General features: G+C 37.8%; 1 protein-coding gene across 1 annotated transcript; it reads left to right on the forward strand.

Annotated features, from left to right (window-relative positions):
• Nucleotides 1-11,979: 11,979 nt before the first annotated feature.
• LOC149839798 (putative trehalose-phosphate phosphatase H) lies at nt 11,980-16,570 on the forward strand. The gene is made up of 11 exons (XM_090004928.1): nt 11,980-12,258; nt 12,614-12,754; nt 12,843-12,914; nt 13,076-13,198; nt 14,374-14,430; nt 14,543-14,644; nt 15,332-15,409; nt 15,515-15,584; nt 15,681-15,751; nt 16,088-16,180; nt 16,295-16,570. The coding sequence occupies exons 1-11, from the start codon at nt 11,980-11,982 to the stop codon at nt 16,406-16,408; spliced, it is 1,200 nt and encodes a 399-aa protein (XP_089861054.1). The 3' UTR covers nt 16,409-16,570.
• The last annotated feature ends 3,092 nt before the right edge of the window (nt 16,571-19,662 follow it).

The raw sequence follows: 19,662 nt of genomic DNA on the forward strand, positions 1-19,662 counted from the left end.
AAAAAAGTTTGGGCTTATACACTGAAAACTAAAGATCAAGTTCTAGATGTATTTAAGCATTTTCAAGCCATGGTTGAAAGAGAAACTAGTAGGCAGTTGAAATGTGTTCGCTCGGATAATGTTGGTGAATACATTGAGCCATTTGATCAGTATTGCACCAATCATGACATCAAGCATGAAAAGACAGTAAAAAAGATACCTCAACAGAATGGGGTTGCAGAGAGAATGAATCACACCATTATTGAGAGAGTCAGATGTTTGTTGTCACATTTCAAATTGTTAAAATCTTTTTGGGGTGAGGCGATGAGGACAATAATTGATCTTATCAATTTGTCTCCTTCTATTTTGTTGAATGGCGATGTTCCAGAGAAAGTTTGGATAGGGAAGGAAGTCTCCTATGATCACTTGAGAGTATTCGGCTACAAAGCTTTTGTTCATATTCTAAAGGATGAGAGATCTAAGCTTGATCCTAAAGCAAAGTAATGCATATTTCTTGCTATGAGCATGAAGAATTTGGCTATAAATTGTATGATCCAATTGATAAAAAGGTTGTTAGAAGCCGAAATATTGTTTTCTTGAAAGATCAGACTATTGAAGACATTGACAAGCTTGAGACAACTGAGTCTAGCACTGGAGATCTTGTTGACTTAGGTCCTCTTGATTCACCTGATGTTCATGATATCATTGAGGAGATGCAAGCATCTCATGATAATGTAGATGAAGGAAATGTTGAGCCAGAGATTGAGGGGGAGCAGTCACCCCAAGAGCCACCTCTACAGTCACCGTTAAGGAGATCTACCAGAGAGAAACAACTGTCTAGAAAATACTCTTCACATGAGTATGTGATGATAACAGATCAAGGAGAGCTAGAGACTTATCAAGAAGTTTTGGAGCATGAAAACAAAACTGACTGGTTTAAGACAATAAAAGAGGAAATGAAATCATTGCATGAGAATCACACATATAATTTGGTAAAGCCACCTAAAGGGAAGAAGATTTTGAAAAACAAATGGGTCTTCAGACAAAAGAATGATGGGAACAACTCTCAACCTAGATTCAAGGCACAACTTGTTGTGAAAGGATTTGGTCAGAAGAAGGGAGTTGATTTTGATAAAATCTTCTCACCAGTTGTGAAGATGTCCTCTATCCGAACTGTACTTGGTATAATTGCAAGTATGAATTTAGAAGTTGAGCAGCTTGATGTGAAGATCGCTTTTTGGCATTGTGACTTAGAAGAAGAAATTTATATGAAACAACCTGAGAGTTTTATTGAGAAGAGTAAGGATCAATTGGTTTGCAAACTGAAGAAAAGCTTGTATGGATTGAAGCAAGCACCGAGACAGTGGTAAAGAAAATTTGATTCTTTCATGACTGAGCATGGGTATTCAAGAACCACCATAGATCATTGTGTGTTTGTGAAGAAATTTCTAGATGATAATTTTACTATTATCTTGTTTTACGTTGATGATATGCTAATTGTGGGCCAAGACACAAGCAAAATTAGCAAGCTGAAGTTAGAGTTGAGTAAGTTCTTTACCATGAAGAACTTAGGTCCAGCAGGATAAATTCTTGGGATGAGAATCGTTCATGACAGATCATATGGGTTGATCTGGCTATCACAAGCGAATTATATTAAAAAGGTTCTTGAGAGGTTCAATATGGACAAAGCAAAGCCTGTCAATTATCCTCTTGCAGACCATTTCAAACTTAGCTCAAGACAATGTCCTACAAGTGACGAAGAAGAAAATGAGATACACAAAACTTCATATGCTTCAGCTGTTGGTTCTTTAATGTATGCCATGGTTTGTACTCGACTGGATATTGCTCATACAATTGGAGTTGTTAGTCAATTTCTGTCAAATCCAGGGAAAGAACATTGGGCAACAGTGAAATGGATTATGAGGTATCTTCAGAGCACTTCAAAGATGAGTTTGTGTTTTGAAAAATGAGAGCCTATTCTTGATGGGTTCACAGATTCTGATATGGTTGGTAATGTCGATAGTAGAAAATCTACTTTTGGTTATTTGATTACTTTTGCAGGGAGAGCAATTGCATGGCAATTGAGATTACAGAAATGTGTAGCTCTCTCCACCACAGAAGCTGAGTTCATTGCCATCACAGAAGCAAGCAAAGAATTATTATGGTTGAAGAAATTCTTACAAGAGTTGAGATTAAAACAAGAAATGTATGTTCTTTATTGTGATAGTCAGAGTGCAATCCACTTGAGCAAGAATTCCTCATTTCATTCAAGATCGAAACATATTGATGTTAGATACCATTGGATTCGAGATGTCTTGAATGATAAACTGTTACAACTTGAAAAAGTTCACACTGATGATAATACTTCAGACATGTTGACTAAGATATTGCCTAAGGACAAGCATGAGAAGTGTCGACTCTTGGCAGGAATGGTCAAAGCCTCCACATATGTCAGGAGGAGGAGAATTGTTGGGTTTCCCTCCTTTGTGAGACCCATCTATTTAGTGTATAGATCTTTTGATAACTGTTGATTTATGGCATGCTTTGGAACTGCTCATTATCATTATTTCAGAGGATTCCCAAAGCACGTCCTTTGATTGTCTCAAGGACTATTTTCTGTATTTGCTGAAAAACAATAGTCTCTTGGCAGTGTGCGTGGTTTTTTCTGCTGTAGAGCAGTGCATGTGGTTTTCCTAGCAAGAAGCGCTTCTCCACTTCTTTTGGGTTGCTTCGTGTGGTTAGTTCTTCAGAACATTTGGTGAGGTCTTTTCTCTTGTTACTTTTTGTTACACCTTTATATGTTTGTAAGGCTTATGCCTTTTCGCTACTTTGTAAACTTTGTTTGAAGATAGTGGAAGGGACTATTTTATCAATAGCCATGGACGTACCTCAGTTTGAGGGAACCACGTAAATCTTTGTGTGCTTCTTTAATTTTCTGTTGCTATATATATATATATATATATATATATATATATATATATATATATATATATATATATATATATATTATTGCTTCCATTGATTTTCACTTGTGAGAAAGCTGATTTTTCACAACACATATTATGTTGCACCTGAAGTGTTGAAGAGAAACTATGAACCAAAAGCTGATATATGGAGTGTTGGTGTCATTCTTTACATACTCTTGTGTGGAGTTCCTCCTTTATGGGCTGGTATGGATCACCACCAAGCTTCCTTGTACATCTTCCTAAATATCACGTATATTCGCTTTCTTTTGTGTGACTTAAAGCACCATCTAAGAAGCTATACAAAATCTTAGAAATTCTTTTTGTTCTTCCTCCCCTTTTGGAATCAGGTGTTCTGATTATTGGATATTTGATGGCATTTGGAATTCTTGATTTACAAAGACGGAGAGGGATTTTTTAGGCTATTCTGCAAGGGCATATAGATTTCACTGGCGATCCTTGGTCTTCCATTTCAGCAGGAGCAACAGATGTTGTGAAGAAGATGTTAAGTCCAGATACTGAGAAGAGGCTTACTGCATTCCAGGTTCTAAGTAAGCATCAAATTCCCTAAATTTCATTACATTCCTAGAGAAGTCAGTGTAGATGATGATTGTTTAAGCCACCAAAATTTTACTGGGTTCTGTGCTCCCCATAGGTTAGGTTGCTTATTTTCTTCTAAGCATGATGAGTTTCATACTGGTTGCAGATTTTTATTTTGATTATGGTGCCGCCTATAACTGCCATATACAATTATCTTCCAGTTATTGAAAGTTTCACTTTCCCACTTGACTGCAGATCATCCATGGGTCAAAGAGGATGGTGAAATACCAGTAAGTCTTCATGATGAGCCTTGCTATTATCCAAGAGTTCTGATTTTGCCTTTTTGGCAACGTTGGCACTAGTTGCTTTTCTTGTTTCATTGTTACCTTGAGAAACAATTTTGACTTTATCTCTTTCAATGGTAAGAATCTCATGAGATTCATTCTTGCCTTGAAAGCTTTCATTGAGAGTCTTTCCAACGTGGGAGCTTGCCATATCAAGCTCATCCTTGGCTTTGATGTTATAATGAGGGCTGGCCTTTCCATCGAGACAGCTTGCCATAACAAGCTTATCCTTAGCCCTGCTGGCAGGATGAGGGCTGGCCTTTCCAAGATCAAAATCCTTTCCAATGTGGGAGCTTGGTCATCTTTAGCCATGCTGGCAGGATGAGAGCTGTAGAGCTGGGTTCCTTGCCATAAACAAGTCGTCCTTACCTGTGTGGAATTTTGTCTTGTCTTGAGAGAGCTTTCTTTGAGCAGAAATAAACTTGCGTTGAGCAAAGATGGACTTGCCATGATTGAGAGAACATGTGAGCAGAGTTGTGATTGTAATCCCTTCCTTGATCTGTATGCAAAACCGTATGAGATGATTGATCTGAATCCACTGAAGTAATCTTGTTAGTCGCTAGCAGAAAAAGTTTTTTTTTCATTTTTTTTTTGGTTAACTGGCTTCAAAATTTTATTAAAAAAGAAACTCTTCAGCAACTAGAATACTTGTTGGTGTTTGTGTACAGCAAATATGTATGAAAATGTAGCCTGAGCAGACTGTGGAACTGTTGCATTGAAAAATTCCTGAAATGATAGGAAAACGTAGGTATATAGAGGATTCTCTGAAAATAAAAGTCTAAACAGAAAACAACAGCAAAGTCGAATAAAATGGGAACAAGCACATGATGGAATATTGATATGCATTCCCTTGATTCAGAAGTAAAGCATAATACTGCTAAAACTCACAAAAATGCTTGTCATTTTGCAAGCACTGTGGATCAAATTAACCAAAAAAGATGAAAACTACTTCAATAGCCATGCCAATATCAAAGAATTTGTCCCAAGAAGTTTATGAAAAAGTAGGTAATGCTTAAGTGGATGGTAAATGTTTTCACTCCAGCCAATCACCTTGCCTTGGTCATTTGACCATGATGACCTGCGTGTGTGTGCAGCATTTGCACATGCACATCTGTGAATGGATATCCGGCCACAAGCACTCAATAAGTGAAAATTTGAAGAATATTATAAAAGATTTTTCACAGAATGACATATATCCAAGGTGTAAGGTTTTGCACAAATAGTCTATGATCAAAGGGCAGATGAAGGCTACAAGTTGGTTGTGACAGACATTTTGGTCGGTACAAGTTCCATCCAAACGTGACCTTGATGTTGGCTTGGTTTACTTCATCACAAATTAGAAAAACTTGAAAATTATTAGCTCGAGTCAAGTTTGTGAGATGGTCAGAGTGGGTCCTGATTGAGCCATTATGGGAGTGTTTGATTGTCTTTTGAGTATCTCAGATCTGAATTTTTTTCTACGACGAGGAACCCTGGCTGAGAACTGGGTCACTTAATGGGCCCACCTTCTAGTGAGGTAAACCTTGGGTGAGGCCACCGACAGTCAAACCCTTATGGAGCCCACCAATTAAAGACACCTGCACACCGGTTGGAAGTCGAACCTGGGACAAAGGGATCAGCACCTTTTTCCCAATACCGCTACCACTCGGCCGTAAATTGTATAATATCAAATACTTTGATTTATACTTGGAATTTTATATTTATGAGGCCTAAGATTGAGCATCTGGCATGGGATTCACACCCTCGGATCAGAGATTTGAGGCATCAAACGCCTCCCCATATGCATTTCCTATCAATTTTGCCTGTCATTGAATTGATTGGACTTCAAACACACATTCAAACCCTAGAGTGACCCTAGGGACATAACCAACACACCGACCAACTTGGCATCTTGCTCCAATCTACTTGACTCCACTAAGACAGAATATTTACGGATCTTATTATGGAGTCAACCATCTTCTGACTGGATTGAGCCATGGAAAGTCTCAATCAAGTGATCAATGATTGAACTTGACATTAATTGGGTAAACTCAATGACCAAAGTGGCAATGAGATTCTGCACAAGGGGCAAGTTGCTTCTTTCAAAACAAAATGAGCAGGAGAATGGGGTCAGGCTTGCCTGACCAGTCCAACTCATATGTGCTTCATTTTCACTCCAATCATTCATGGGGTTGTTTTCTTGGGTGCAGAACCAGACCATTTTCTTTCTAATCAATCTGACCTGGTTTGGTCAATAGGAAAGTGAGAGGTATGGGTTCTAGCGCTTGGTCCGGTGTACCTCACCCTCACTTTATTTCCATAAGCAGAAACAAGATCCATAATTTTTGGTAGGGGGCAATAGAAACAAGTGAAGGTGAGAGTGATGTTGTTAAGCCATATTCATTGCATCAAAATGATGCAAAAGTTTCTATATTCTCTTTTCTCTTTGCTGTATAGGCTGTCACTAAACGTCACAATAGCACTACAATTCAACTGAAGAGAGAGAGAGAGAGAGAGAGAGAGAGAGAGAGAGGTGGTTTTATAGAGAGAAAAGAATAAACCAAGGTGGTTTTCTTGAGTCTTTGAATCCGCTGCTGGTTTAGGGATGTATCTAGGGGCGGGTTTGTCCTCAAAAGTGTTAACAAACGGCTAAAGCTAAAGTTGGTGCAATTTTGTATTTTTTAGTGTTAATCACTGTAGGTAGATGTGCTGCTGTTTTTGAGGTGGTGGCTCACCATTAATTTAGCAGTAACCAACCCTTCTTTCCACTGTTTCTTGACAATTATTGGTGAATGGTGATTACTATATGTACTTAGAACATACATCAATACCACTTTTCTATTAAATGCTAGCAGATAAGTAGTTTTACATATAAAACTAATTAAGCATTTAAGACATTTCTTTATGAAAAATCTTGCTATTTTGTTAAAACTCTTCATATGCATTATATTTTCTTACAACTAAGCGTGATTATACAAATTTAATTGTTTATATACAATGTGTATTCCTTATTTAACCCGAGGCAAATGGCTTGAATTAGCTATAGCTGATTTTCAAGGTACACGTTTGTTCCACACCTCAGTGATGGTTGTGGGGGCAGCCCTATTTGCTTGGAGTTTGTAATCTAGGATTGTCAGTCACCTGGTGTCTCCCCAGCTTAGCTTCTTCCTTATCAAATCAGCTACACATATATAAAACTGTTCAATGTGCTCATGTGGATGACCTAAAGAGGTAATTAATTTGTCATATGCTTAGAGGTAAAAAATTTCTCAAGTTTTTTTAATGCCAACTTATTTGGTGGCTCATCTGGTATGGTGACTTGTGAATGTCACCAAGTTGACGGGACATCACAAGTTTGAAACCCACGGGTGGTGTTCCTTGCCACAAGGTCGAAGTTGGGTGCACTCTCTGGTGGTCCAAGCTTCAAGGGTTTTACTGACCGGAGACCAGCCAATGTACAGTTGGTGATGGGAGTTTTTTTTTTTTTTTTTTTTGGATTGTTCGAAAAAACTCATTTGGTCATTCAAGGGACCATCCACAAGGTTTTTTACACCACCCAAACGGTGTCTAGGACGCTAGATTTTCAGTCTCAAGTGTGGTTTCTCCATGTATTTTTTTGAAAGAAAACAAAATGGTTTCTCCATGTAAAAAAAAAAAGGGAAAATAAAAACTTTGCGGGGGTGCTCGAAGAGTTTTATGCTATCAACACATTGACCGTTAGACCCATCGGGGGATCCGGTTGTCTGGTAAGAGCAGAGAGTGCACGTCACCTTGTGTTGGGACGTTGCAAGTTCGAATCCCAATGGTATGGTTGTATAACAGGTTGGGGGTCTGCCTAACCCCAGCTTGCCTATAAAAAAAAAAGCACATCGACCGTTAGTACAGCAAGTTAAAGACCAGGTCTCCTGTCCTAAGTGCAGTTTCTTCAAGCAATAAACAAGAAAAAAATTGTTATGTTTTTTTAAAGGAAAAATAGAATTTTTTTGAAGGAAAAAACTTTGTTTTGTCACTGCAATTTAGAAATAAAAGGCAAACTATCTAAGTGGAAATTTCTAGACTTTTCTTTACAACCAACTTAGATGGTCATTGCATATATTTAATGACTTTATTCTTGGACCTGATATAGTGATATGACCATATAAACATTGAAGGGTTGATACATAAATTTTTAAGTTAGCCTATTAATATGTTTCCTTTTTTATATTTTTTTTACTGTGACAGCATGGCTGTACATATTTTAAGCAAGTACAGCCAAAGTGGACCAACGGGGCTCCGCTTGTCTGGCAAGACAAGTTAGTGCACGTCACCTTGTGTTGGGACGTTGCAAGTTCGAATCCCAATGGCATGGTTGAATAACTGGTAGGGGTCTGCCTAACCCCAACTTTCTTTGTCGAAAAAAAAAAAGTACAGCCAAAGTGGAGTTTCTAACTTTTCTCCATTGTATATTTAAAATGTGGAACCCACCACGTGGGCAACATAGTGGATGAGGCTAACGACGCTTAGCAGGATGACCAGGGTAAGAATTCAGCCGTTTGTGGGATCATGAAGTAGCAGCTGGGTTCCCATAAAATAAATGGCCGGGCCCAGGTCCGGACTCAGAGGGTCCAGATCAAAAGCTGTCATTTATAGACCCCCAGCTCGATCCAGACTACGGCCTGACCTCTTCTAGTGTTTGTAGAGCCTGTTCCAGGTGCATTTGGATATAATTCAGAATCTGGATTGTTATAATGTGAAATCCCACTTTCCATGTTTCCTGCTAGATCCAAATCCATTTAAGAGAATGATTTCATTTGCACATGACTGCTATAAGACTGACATTTTCATATGGTGTTGCATGTTGGGCAATTAAAAAGTGATCAGGAAAAATGGTGAATATCACTGATACGTGTATGTTGAGATGGATGTATGTAGTTACAAAAAAGAATAATATTAAAAGTAATTTCATTTGAAAAGCTTTAAGAGTTCTCTTAAAAGGAAAAAAAATACATAATATTTAAAAATAGTTTGAGCACATTGCAAGAAAACTTTTTTTTTTTTTGAAAAGCAATCTGGGGTTAGTTAGACCCCTACCAGTTATAGAATGGTACCATTGGGATTCGAACTTGCGACGTCCCCATACAAGGTGACGTGCACTAGTTGCTCCTATCAGACAAGCGAAGCCCCGATTGGTACATTGGCATGAAAACTTGTCGATAAGATAGATTGACATAAAGCGAGTAAAATGAATCAGGAAACAAGAAAGATAATTGAGGATCTAAAAGTGACTTGAGTCGTTTTCAGAAGTAATTGACAACAAAGAAGGGAAGATTCCTTGAGACTCTACTTGGTAAACAGGAGCCTTGTAACTATAAATCAAAAGAAAGACAGCAAAGATTGGTGGTGGTGGTGGTGGTGGTCGATTCAGATTAGATTTACTCTAGATCTTGATCTAGCAAAAATTCCCAACTCTAGGTTGGATGTAATTGAACGAGTCCACCAAAGGGACAAATCAATAACCAAAAACCAGAGTTGAGTGGTTTTCTGGTCCAAATTTCTTTAGGGTCATAATCTGGTCAGGAACCGATCCATTTGCAGGCTCACTCACTGGACCGTGGAGTCAAGAGAAGCGAGGGGCAGAGGGGGGGCCATCCCTTCTACTATACAGAAGCAGACGTTCTCCCCACGCGTTGTGGGCCCCACCATGGCACGCGGTAAGCAGGTGTTCGCCCTCTGGATTCGGCTGTGGGTCCCCTCTTACTTCTGTGCGGAGGGCAGCCACAAATCGACCACACACAGTCTCTCTCTCTCTCTCTCTCTCTCTCTCTCTCTCTCTCGTTAATCCGTTGGTTATAAATCTCTCTCAAAGACCCTGTGGCTTTGACTCACTCACCCACCCATCTCTCTCTCTCTCTCTCTCACTCTCTGGTGTGCTTGTATGATGTTTCATGGGCTCTGCTTTATGAGCCTCCCATCGATTCAAAGACAGCAAGAGAGGGTAAAGATAGTTCTCATTTTGTGCCGAATTTGCATCTTTATTTGGAGAAGAGAAGAGTTTTCAAGAAACTTGAAGCTGTAACTAAAGGTATTGAAGAGAATTATTCAGCAGTTTTTTCTTGTGGGCCTCGACTCTGTGGTCACACTGATTTTTATTTTTGAGTCTTCAGTCTCTGCTATATGTTATTTTGCTCCTTCTTTTTGGGGTTGTTATTGTTGGAGTGAATGAGCACTCCCATTCCAAGTACCAAACCGGCACAGGCTTTTGAAACTTGGCTCTTTTAGTGTGATAGAAAATGCAACCACATCTGAGCAGATGGGAGTTTTGACACTTGGTGTTCCCTACTGTGCCAGAGGAATCCCAACTTCCAGGGGATGTGATTAAGATAGAGCTGTGGTTGCAGCTTTAGATAGCAAGAAATGCAAGTAGTTATTTGATGGTCTAGAGCTCTTCTTCGTATGTGTGATCAAGCCCCATCAATTAGTACCCAAATGGGCCTACAAGTTAGACCCAGCCCATCATCCTAATTGTAGGGCAATGACCTTGCTTAGACCCAAACTAAAGTGTCTAGTGCCACATGTGTTCATTGGGTTTAAGCCCTGTCTATTCACTAAATAAGCCTAGAAGGATAGGATACTTCTGTAGTTGCAGTCTTACAAAACCAAAATACATCTTCAGATTCATTGAGACTATTCTATTAGTAATTGAATCTGCTGAGGCACCCCATCTTAACCATCAAAATCCTTGCCTTCTTACACCATATCTCTTTTCTCTCTGTCATTCATTTGCTCTGAGCATCAGAAATTTTTACTATTAAAAGGAGCGTTTTTGTAAACACAGTCAAGATATGGAAATCTATCATTAGTCATTACCATGAGGAGTGAGTATAGTCCATGACTCATCATATGCTATCTCCTGGAAGACGAAATAGAATTTTTCCAAGAAGTTGATACTTTTCATGAATGGCTTCCCTTTATTTGGAAGTCACTATCTGCACATGGTGAAACTTGAACTTCTAAAAGAGGGTGGAATGCTGTGATGGTGACCATTAACTGATAGTATTTGTAACCTACAAGTGGTAAGAAATTTACCATAGGAGGTTTGGGGGTTGGGATGTGGGGGGGATATGATGTTTGGGATGAGTGTGTGGTTGAACCATGCTTGTATTTTAGTATTATAGGCTTACTTGCAATTTGAGGGAACCTTTTCATTTTTGTTTCTTATGTTCATGTTTTTTCTTGCAATCGTCTTGGTTGCTCTGATGGATGACTATCGATTCTTATGGTTCCCTGAAAGTTACCCAAGAAGGGAAAGTCCTCTATTATTTGACTGCTGTTTTGGACTCTTAAAAGGTACTTTCTGCATAAAATATTTGACTTGTAACTCTTGACTTCTCTATTTGATGCCCTTAATTAGGACTACATGTGAAGTAAGGAGAGTTGGTGGACAGTGGAAAGTAGAAATTAATGAGCTGGTAGTTTCTTAGCTTTGCGTTTCTGCTCACTATTCCCTCCTGAGAGCAATTTTCTTGTAACTGTAATAATTGTGTGCTTATTTGACTTTTACTGGTGAACTTTGGCAACTTTTTGCAATGATGGCGTAAAGCAAATTTCCCATTCTCCCCCTGTCCCCCAAATGGAGCCACCAAATCCACGGTCTTGGTTCCATTTCCCTTTCATTTTCCCCATCACCGTTGGATCCTAATGCAACTTCAAAGTAGCAAGGGAGAAGAACAAGTAAATTAAAAATCCAGATAAAAATCTATATGGTCTTTTTCACATCCACAGAGACTAGTATTAAATAAATGGAACTTATAGATTGCGACATTCCCATGAATTTTTTGTAGTTTATGGTCTTGGGACTTCAGTTGAAAAGAAGAAAATTGTGACACGAAAGTGATCAAGAATGAAAACATAGTTAAAAAAGAAGGATAAAATTGAATATACTGCTGATAGTTTTCAATAAAATGCCAATAGATACAACACATCGCATATGTTTTCTTTTGCCAATAAAATTGCAATAAGCTCTATTCACTAAAATTCCTTTGGAATTTTTATGATCCTTAGAATATCACCGTCTCTCAACATTATTCAAAATCTTCTCCAATATTTCATTGTTACCTACCTTATATGTCCTCCATCTTATTTTTTTTGCAGACTAAAAAAATAATTCCAAGCAAGGGATATCCCGAAAAACCAACATGGCCAAACAGAATTTAGTGGTTAAAGCTGATTCATCTTCAGCATCAACCTTAGGCATTACTTGTACTGTATCACTGGACATTTGCAGCTCCCATTTTCTTGGTGCATCTGACCTGCAATCTAGTGCAAGCACAGCAGCTTCTGCAATGGGTTGTATCACTAACCATAGAAAGAATCCACTGCTCATGAAGAAGCTGGACATTGGTGGGAGAGTGAACATGTGGCTTGATTCCATGAGAGCATTGTCACCAACAAACACCAAACCTGTTTCTTCTCTTGTATGTGAATACAAACAGGCAGGTTCACCTTTTCCTTTTTCTTTCCTTCTCTTTCCACTGGATCAGGTATATATATATATATATATATATATATATATATATATATATATATCAAGTACTAGTAGCAGTTATACCTTAGCTATTTTCATGTCTAAAATTAAATTGATGGTGGTAACTAAAGCAAGAGATCACCATGATAGAAACTGTAAAAAAGATGGAGGCTTAGAGAACTTGTCAAGTCCACCAAAAATGGGGACACAAATTCATTGATATCAGCCACATATTAATATGCTAAATGTACCTTCAGAAAATGCAACAGGATTTTACTTAAAAAGGCTCTATTTAATCTGAACAGCTTCACCTTCCATCTGCACTGAACATGTTTGAAGACATTATGGAGGCTTCAAGGGCCAAGCAAATCGTTATATTTCTAGATTATGATGGCACACTTTCGCCGATAGTCGACGACCCAGACCTGGCTTTCATGTCGGATGCGGTAATGGAAACACACTTCTCACTAACTCAATTTCATATTAAACTTCTATATGTGATTCTGATCCTCTAGTTGATAGTAAACTGATCAGATGCGAGCAGCAGTGAGGGACGTGGCAAGGTACTTTCCAACAGCAATTGTGAGTGGGAGGTGTCTAGATAAGGTAAGTTAAGTTAAAAGGATTATAGCTATGAGTGATTATATCAATCCTTTATTGTCATGTATACACTTGCAAAGGTGTATGGCAGATATTCCATGAGTATATATATATATATATCATTTTATTAAGTTCGTTCTTTTGATCATCATGCTACACTATTCTAGGTGTATAGCTTCGTGAGATTAGCCGAGCTCTACTATGCAGGTAGCCATGGGATGGACATCAAGGGGCCACTCAAGAGCCCTAGATGCTTAAGAATGAATGGTGCAAAAACTCTAGGGAAGATGGTGAGTCCTGTTCTTTTTCCTTGTTGGCTTTTTAAATTAGATAATAAACATGTGGACCAACTTCTCAGTTTTTCAACAGATAAAGACGTACATGGCACTAGCTTTTGGGCACAAATTAAAAAACGACAAAATCTGGTTAATTGTTTTTTTACAGTTTTTGCCCTTTTGTCACTTGAAAAAATAAGGCACCTTGTTTAAAACCACTTTTCTAAGTTTCTCATCTGAATAAATCAGGCACCATGTAAGTTTCTTGTGAAAAAAAATCAGGCGCCATGATAAAAACCACTAGGCAAGTGCTTTCGAACAAAGAGCCTGATTTTTTCAGCAGACAAAAAGGGCTAATTAAAGTGTCAAAAAAATGTTAAATGTTTCGAAAGGTCCATCCCATTATCTCATTTATTAGTAAAGAGGCGTTTGATCTGCTGTTCGAACACAAAAATCTTCGCCCTTAGAGGCATTCTAGAAAAGAAAGCTAAATAAGGAAAGCCATTTAAGCAAGCCAGCAGGCAAGTAAGCGAGAGCAGGTGTATTGGTTTTCGATAATAGTAGTAGTAGGCAGTATGAACTATAACTGGAACAAGCTATTTCATAACCTATTTTTTTTTTCTCGGTCTACTGAAGTAGCCATTTTCTAGTTTGCAGCCAGTTTTGATATTGTGCCAAAGTTAATGCCATCTGTCTTTTTCATTAATTTTGAAGGAAAAGAAAACTTTAAAAAGTTAAATAAAGAACATGGTGAGGAGGGAGGGGGTGGGGTTGGGATCAGGTAATATTGAGAATCGCCACCAACGTGGGCTCCGTTTGTCTGGTTGGAGCAACTAGTGCATGTCACCTTGGGTTGGAACGTTGCAGGTTCAAAACCCAATGATATAGTTGTATAACTGGTAGTGGTCTGCTTAACCACAGCTTGCCTTTATATATATATATATATATATATATATATATATTCAGAATAACCACTAGTGGTATTTTTTAATATCCATCCTACACTCGTATACGGAAAGCAGGCACCGGTACCACCAAAAAAAACCCTTGAGAAGGAACCCAAAAGGTGGTACTAAAATGCCCTTGAGAAGGAACCCAAAAGGTGGTATGTAACAATAAATTTGTGGACCAAAGTTTCCTTTCACAATCGACCTAATTTTGTCCATTTCGATCTTTTCCATTGTTCTCAGAGCAATCAAGCTGTGCTTTTCCAGCCTGCTAGTGAATTTCTGCCGATGATTGATGAGGTATAAATTTGTCCAAGCTTATATATTGACATGACTTTTTGTACGGTTTACTTGGTTGGTCTTTCCCCCCAAGAAATCAAATCCTCATATTCTTTCAATTTACCCTCGAAAGGTTTATGAGTCACTAGTGGAGAAGACAAGGTGCATTCCTGGGGCCAAAGTAGAAAACAACAAGTTTTGTGCGTCTGTGCATTTTCGTTGCGTAGATGAAGAGGTATAATTAATTTCAACTTCTGTACTTTTGATTTTTTTTTTTTTTATTTCTCAAGCCTAAAAAATTTACTAGAATTTACGTCATTGATTTTATGAACCTTATAAAAACATGTCTGCATATTGGAATGGGTAGAACCAAGAATAGATTTGTATCAAATCAAGTATGCAGATCACATATTTGTATGCAGATCACATATATATATATATATAGTAATGGGTCATACTAAACTCATTTGGTGCTAAACTTATACGTGCTAAATGTTTTTTTGAGCCTTTTTCATTTCATTTTTAAATTTCGACAGAATAGATGTGATCTATGTACCTGATTTTATAGGGATCAGCTCTTAAAGTGTTTGATTCTAACACATGGGTGGGTTTTTATAAAGTTTGAAAAATCAACCGTCTAAAATCTTTGTAAATTTTTGAGGCTCCAAACATCATTTTTTTTCATTGGAAACACATGATATAGGTGTGGATTCTTAGTAAATCGACCATGCTCGATACATTTATAGGGTCATAACTGCGTAAAAAGCACCGGAGAAGCTGAAAAACCCATTTAGCACGCAGTTTAGGACCAAATGAGTTTTGCACAGACCATATATATGTATATATATATATATATATATATGTATATATATATATATATTAGTTTCATTGATTGAATTAATTGAGACTTTCGTAGCTGCAGAGTTGGACTGCATTGGCCGAAGAGGTTAGAAGTGTTTTGAAGGGGTACCCCAAATTAAGGCTAACCCAAGGAAGAAAGGTAATAAAATGCAGCCAACATTTTTAAATAAATGAGAACCAGACGATGCATGCGATTTGTAAGATCTAATTTGCTGACACTTCCACCTTACGATCATCCATGCAGGTGTTAGAGATTCGACCTATCATCAAATGGGACAAGGGCAAGGCACTTGAATTTTTGTTAGAGTCTCTTGGTACGATTTTTCAATCCGGCCAACAAATCTATTTGATTATGAGAAGACCAATTTTATTTGCTGATAACATTACTGACTGATTTCTATTGATTATAGGACTTGCAAATTGTAGTGATGTGCTGCCTGTGTATATAGGAGATGACCGCACTGATGAAGATGCATTCACGGTACCACAAATCCATACGCCCTGGACTAGTGATGAGTTTGTTTCTAATGCGGTTTCAGGCAATGCTGTTAAAATGGAATCGAATCGACTCGAAATGATCCGATTCGAGTCGAATAAATTTTTGCTAATTTAATTGAAAATTGACAGTAATCTGGGTTTGTTTTTAACATCTTATGTACACCCGCCCGGGTTGCCCGAGTGGTACAGTGGGCCTAGGGAGAAGGTGCTAACCTCTTCATCTCAGGTTCGACTCCACGGGGCTTGCGGGTTCAAAAACAGAGTTCGACAGCATTGGATTTATGTGTTAATAACTGTTTGTTTTACCAAATGGGCGTAGGTTCTACGGGAGAAGGGGCAAGGTTTTGGAATTCTGGTGTCAAAAAATCCCAAGAAAACTAATGCAACGTATTCTCTTCAAGAGCCATCCGAGGTGAGCGGACTCACTTGAAAGTCGAAACCATTTAGATATAGGTTTAGATAATTCCCTTGTCCTAAGAAAATTGTGAATATTTTCTAACTTGTTTTAACTGTTTGGGTTTTGCAGGTGATGGACTTTTTGCAGAGGCTTGTGGAGTGGAAGCGTTTTTGTTCCAACCCATCTTCACACAAACATGTACATAAGAGAGGGACAGGACGACCACCCAAGCCAAATCATTAAGAAAGATGACTTATCCACCCCTTGACGAGCCATATCTGACAACCTTTGGCCCGGCTTGTCTTTTTTTTTTTTTTTGGTAGTAGCTCCTTATGTGCTACGAGCCCTGTAAAGCGTCGGCTTTCTTTTCTATTTAAATGGAGGACCTCGAGGTCGAGGCTCTTTGTAACACCACCTCTCTCTCTCTCTCTCTCTCTCTCTCTCTCCGCATGTGGTCAGGACCCAAGCTGGGCCCAAACCGGGCTGGCCACAGCATATATATATATATATATATATATATATATAACATAACATAACACATATATAGTACATTATATATATCATATACACTATAATATAATACATTATATACAACATAATATTATATGTAATATACATTATATTTTATATATAATATAATATATTATATAATAGGCCCAGTCCGATTAGGTCCACAGGCCTAATGGGCAGGCCGTAGGGTGAGGTTTCCCAATGAGCCAGTCCGGCCCACTGCCCACCCTCTCTCTCTCTCTCTCTCTCTCTCTCTCTCTATATATATATATATATATATATATATATATATATATATATATATATATATTGAACACTTCAAAAGACATCATCATAAACAAATTTCATATTTTGTCTTGTTTTAGTGTAATATATAAGCTATATTGATTTTTTTATTACTCCAAAAACAGATATAAACACGAAAAAGTACCAAATCTTGTTTTCTACGAAGTAAATTATCTAGAATGTGTTTGTAAGTTCTAACTACACAAATAGCTGCATATCTGCTTCTTGAGAGTCATTTATTCCATCCCCGCACGGGTTTTGGTTTTGATTTTAACCTCCATTCCCGCTTCATGTCCTCCATCCCCGATCCAAATGGGATGAGGCGGGGCGGGACCTCGTTTTTCCCTGCTCCACTGCCATCCCTAATGATAGTGCAAAAGATGATAGTATTTTATACCTACGCCAGTGTGGGAGTGTTTGCATCAAAATTGTAAATTTGTGGGAATGGAAAGAAGTTCGCAAAAAATATCATGCAAATCTCCTTGGTAGAATTGTAATCTTTTGAAGGAGTTTTGCAAGAAATTTATGAATTTGTGCGAATGTTAAGAAATTTACACAAAATATTACATGAATCTTCTTATTTAGATTTTTAGCCTTTAGAGGCTCATAAGAAATTTGCAAATTTGAGGTTCACAGAAAATATAATACCAAAGGTAAAATTGTCTTAAATAAGTCTGAAATCAATGATCTTGAATATAAGAGAAATTTTGACATATTTTTTGATATTTGCAAAAAAAAAAAAACACAAAAATTCAAAGATAGTACGGTCGTGTAAAACAAAGTGAGAGTGGGGAGAGTGTTTTCCACTATTGCCCTTTGGTGTTTGTCAAGTGTCCATGAAGGGAAGGGCTCATTCCTTGTGTCATGCCAAACGCCCAACTCCAATAACCCTGACCTTTTGAAAGCACCCTTTCATGGTTTTTATACCAAGGGACAAGATTCTTGTGGGCCTCTTGAAAACGAAGAAAGCTTTTCTTAGAAAAAATAATAATAATTATAAGAAAGCTAAAGTGATTGGACAACTGTTCTGTTTGTTTCCAAAATTTTCCAAGACTTATTAGTTTGCTTGTCTTTTTCTTTTTCCAAACTATCTTTTTCCCATCCATCCCTTTCCCCATTTGTTCTGTTTCCATGTTTGGATCTTCAGGCTTTTTTTATTTTATTCTAATTTTCTGAACTGTTCTTGAGCCCCTGTTATTAGCCAGCATGCCATAAGGACCACTAAAGCATTTGGGGGCCCCCACATTCTGTCAATCATGTGGGCCCACCGAGTTTGTCTGGATCATTAACTGCAAAGTACCACAGACAAAGAATCCAAACAGCACACATTGTTCTTTTACTTTTACAATCTTTTGGATTAGGACCCGGACAGATGGCTCTTTATCAGATCCAAACCCGATTAGCTCGCTAACCTTAAAATCTCTAAAAACTATTATACACGAAAAATGTCTTAATCGGACACTGATTTCTGAATTTTGAAAATTATTTGCATTCTTATCAGATTGGTTAAAAAACTGTGTTCAGTTTGAACTATTCATTCTGATGACATTTTGGACTGGTTTCATAAAAGTTCTCCCCTATACCCAATTCAAGTAGGGGTATCAACAGGCCTGGTTTACCCGGATTTAGCCAGAACCAAATCCTATAGGTTCCGGGTATGGTGATAAATCAGAAGACCCAAGTCTGGATGCGAAGGTCCGATTAATACATGGACCCATGTATATTTTGTGAAATTTTATACCAGACTCAGACCTGGCCCAAACAAAACCCTATAGGGTCCGAGTATGGTGTTAAATAAGAAGACCCAAGTCTGGACCCGAAGGTCTGATTAATACATAGACCTGGGTGTAGTTTGTGAAATTTTATACCAGACCCGGACCCGACCTGAGTTCCGATTAAGACCCACAAATTTTCAATGTAAAAATGATAAAAAAATATGGTTTTACCAGGTTTGGTTCATGTAGTTTTTATTGGGTCAGGGTATGGTTTTCTTATAGTAGACCTGATTAGACCCGAGTCCAGACCCGATACCATATCCAAAAATCTGGTCTAGTCCAATCCACCTTGGTCCCATTGACACCTCTAATATCATGGCATCTTAGCTTATGACCATATTACCACGTAATTTGTTTGCTGGCTCAATTTGGGTTTCTCCAATTTTATATTTTGATTTGTTGAAAGTTTAGGAATTATGACAAGACATTCACGTTACGTCTATAGGTGCGTAACGGCCTGTATCGACATATACAGAAAATCGATATGTTTCACCCTTGAATTGTCTATTTTTAATAAATATAAAAAATACTCAAAATTAATTTCTACATATTATTTTAAGGTGTATCACATACATTCTGATTGACACAATATATTTTTTTTAAATTATTTTTTGGCCGATTCATAAATGATTCACTACAACAGTGGTCCGGATAGATGCATTTGTTTTTACAGACAAGTAGATGACACTAACTTTTTGCACAATACCACAAGTGGCCGTAAACTTGTAAAATATGACGAATTCCGTCAATTTTTACTTTTTTTCTTGACAATTTTCACCTTGAATCGCTTGAAAAAAATCAAGCGCTTCGGTGAAAATCATAGAGCTTGATTTTTTCAGGTAACAACTTAAACAAGTGTTTTAGACCAAGATGCCTAATTTTTTAAGCAACAAAAAATAAAAAATGTTGAGAAAAAAATCAATTGTT

The sequence above is a fragment of the Nuphar pumila genome, chromosome 4 (assembly GCF_984573655.1).
Source record: "Nuphar pumila chromosome 4, dmNupPumi1.hap1.1, whole genome shotgun sequence".
Lineage (NCBI taxonomy): Eukaryota > Viridiplantae > Streptophyta > Magnoliopsida > Nymphaeales > Nymphaeaceae > Nuphar > Nuphar pumila.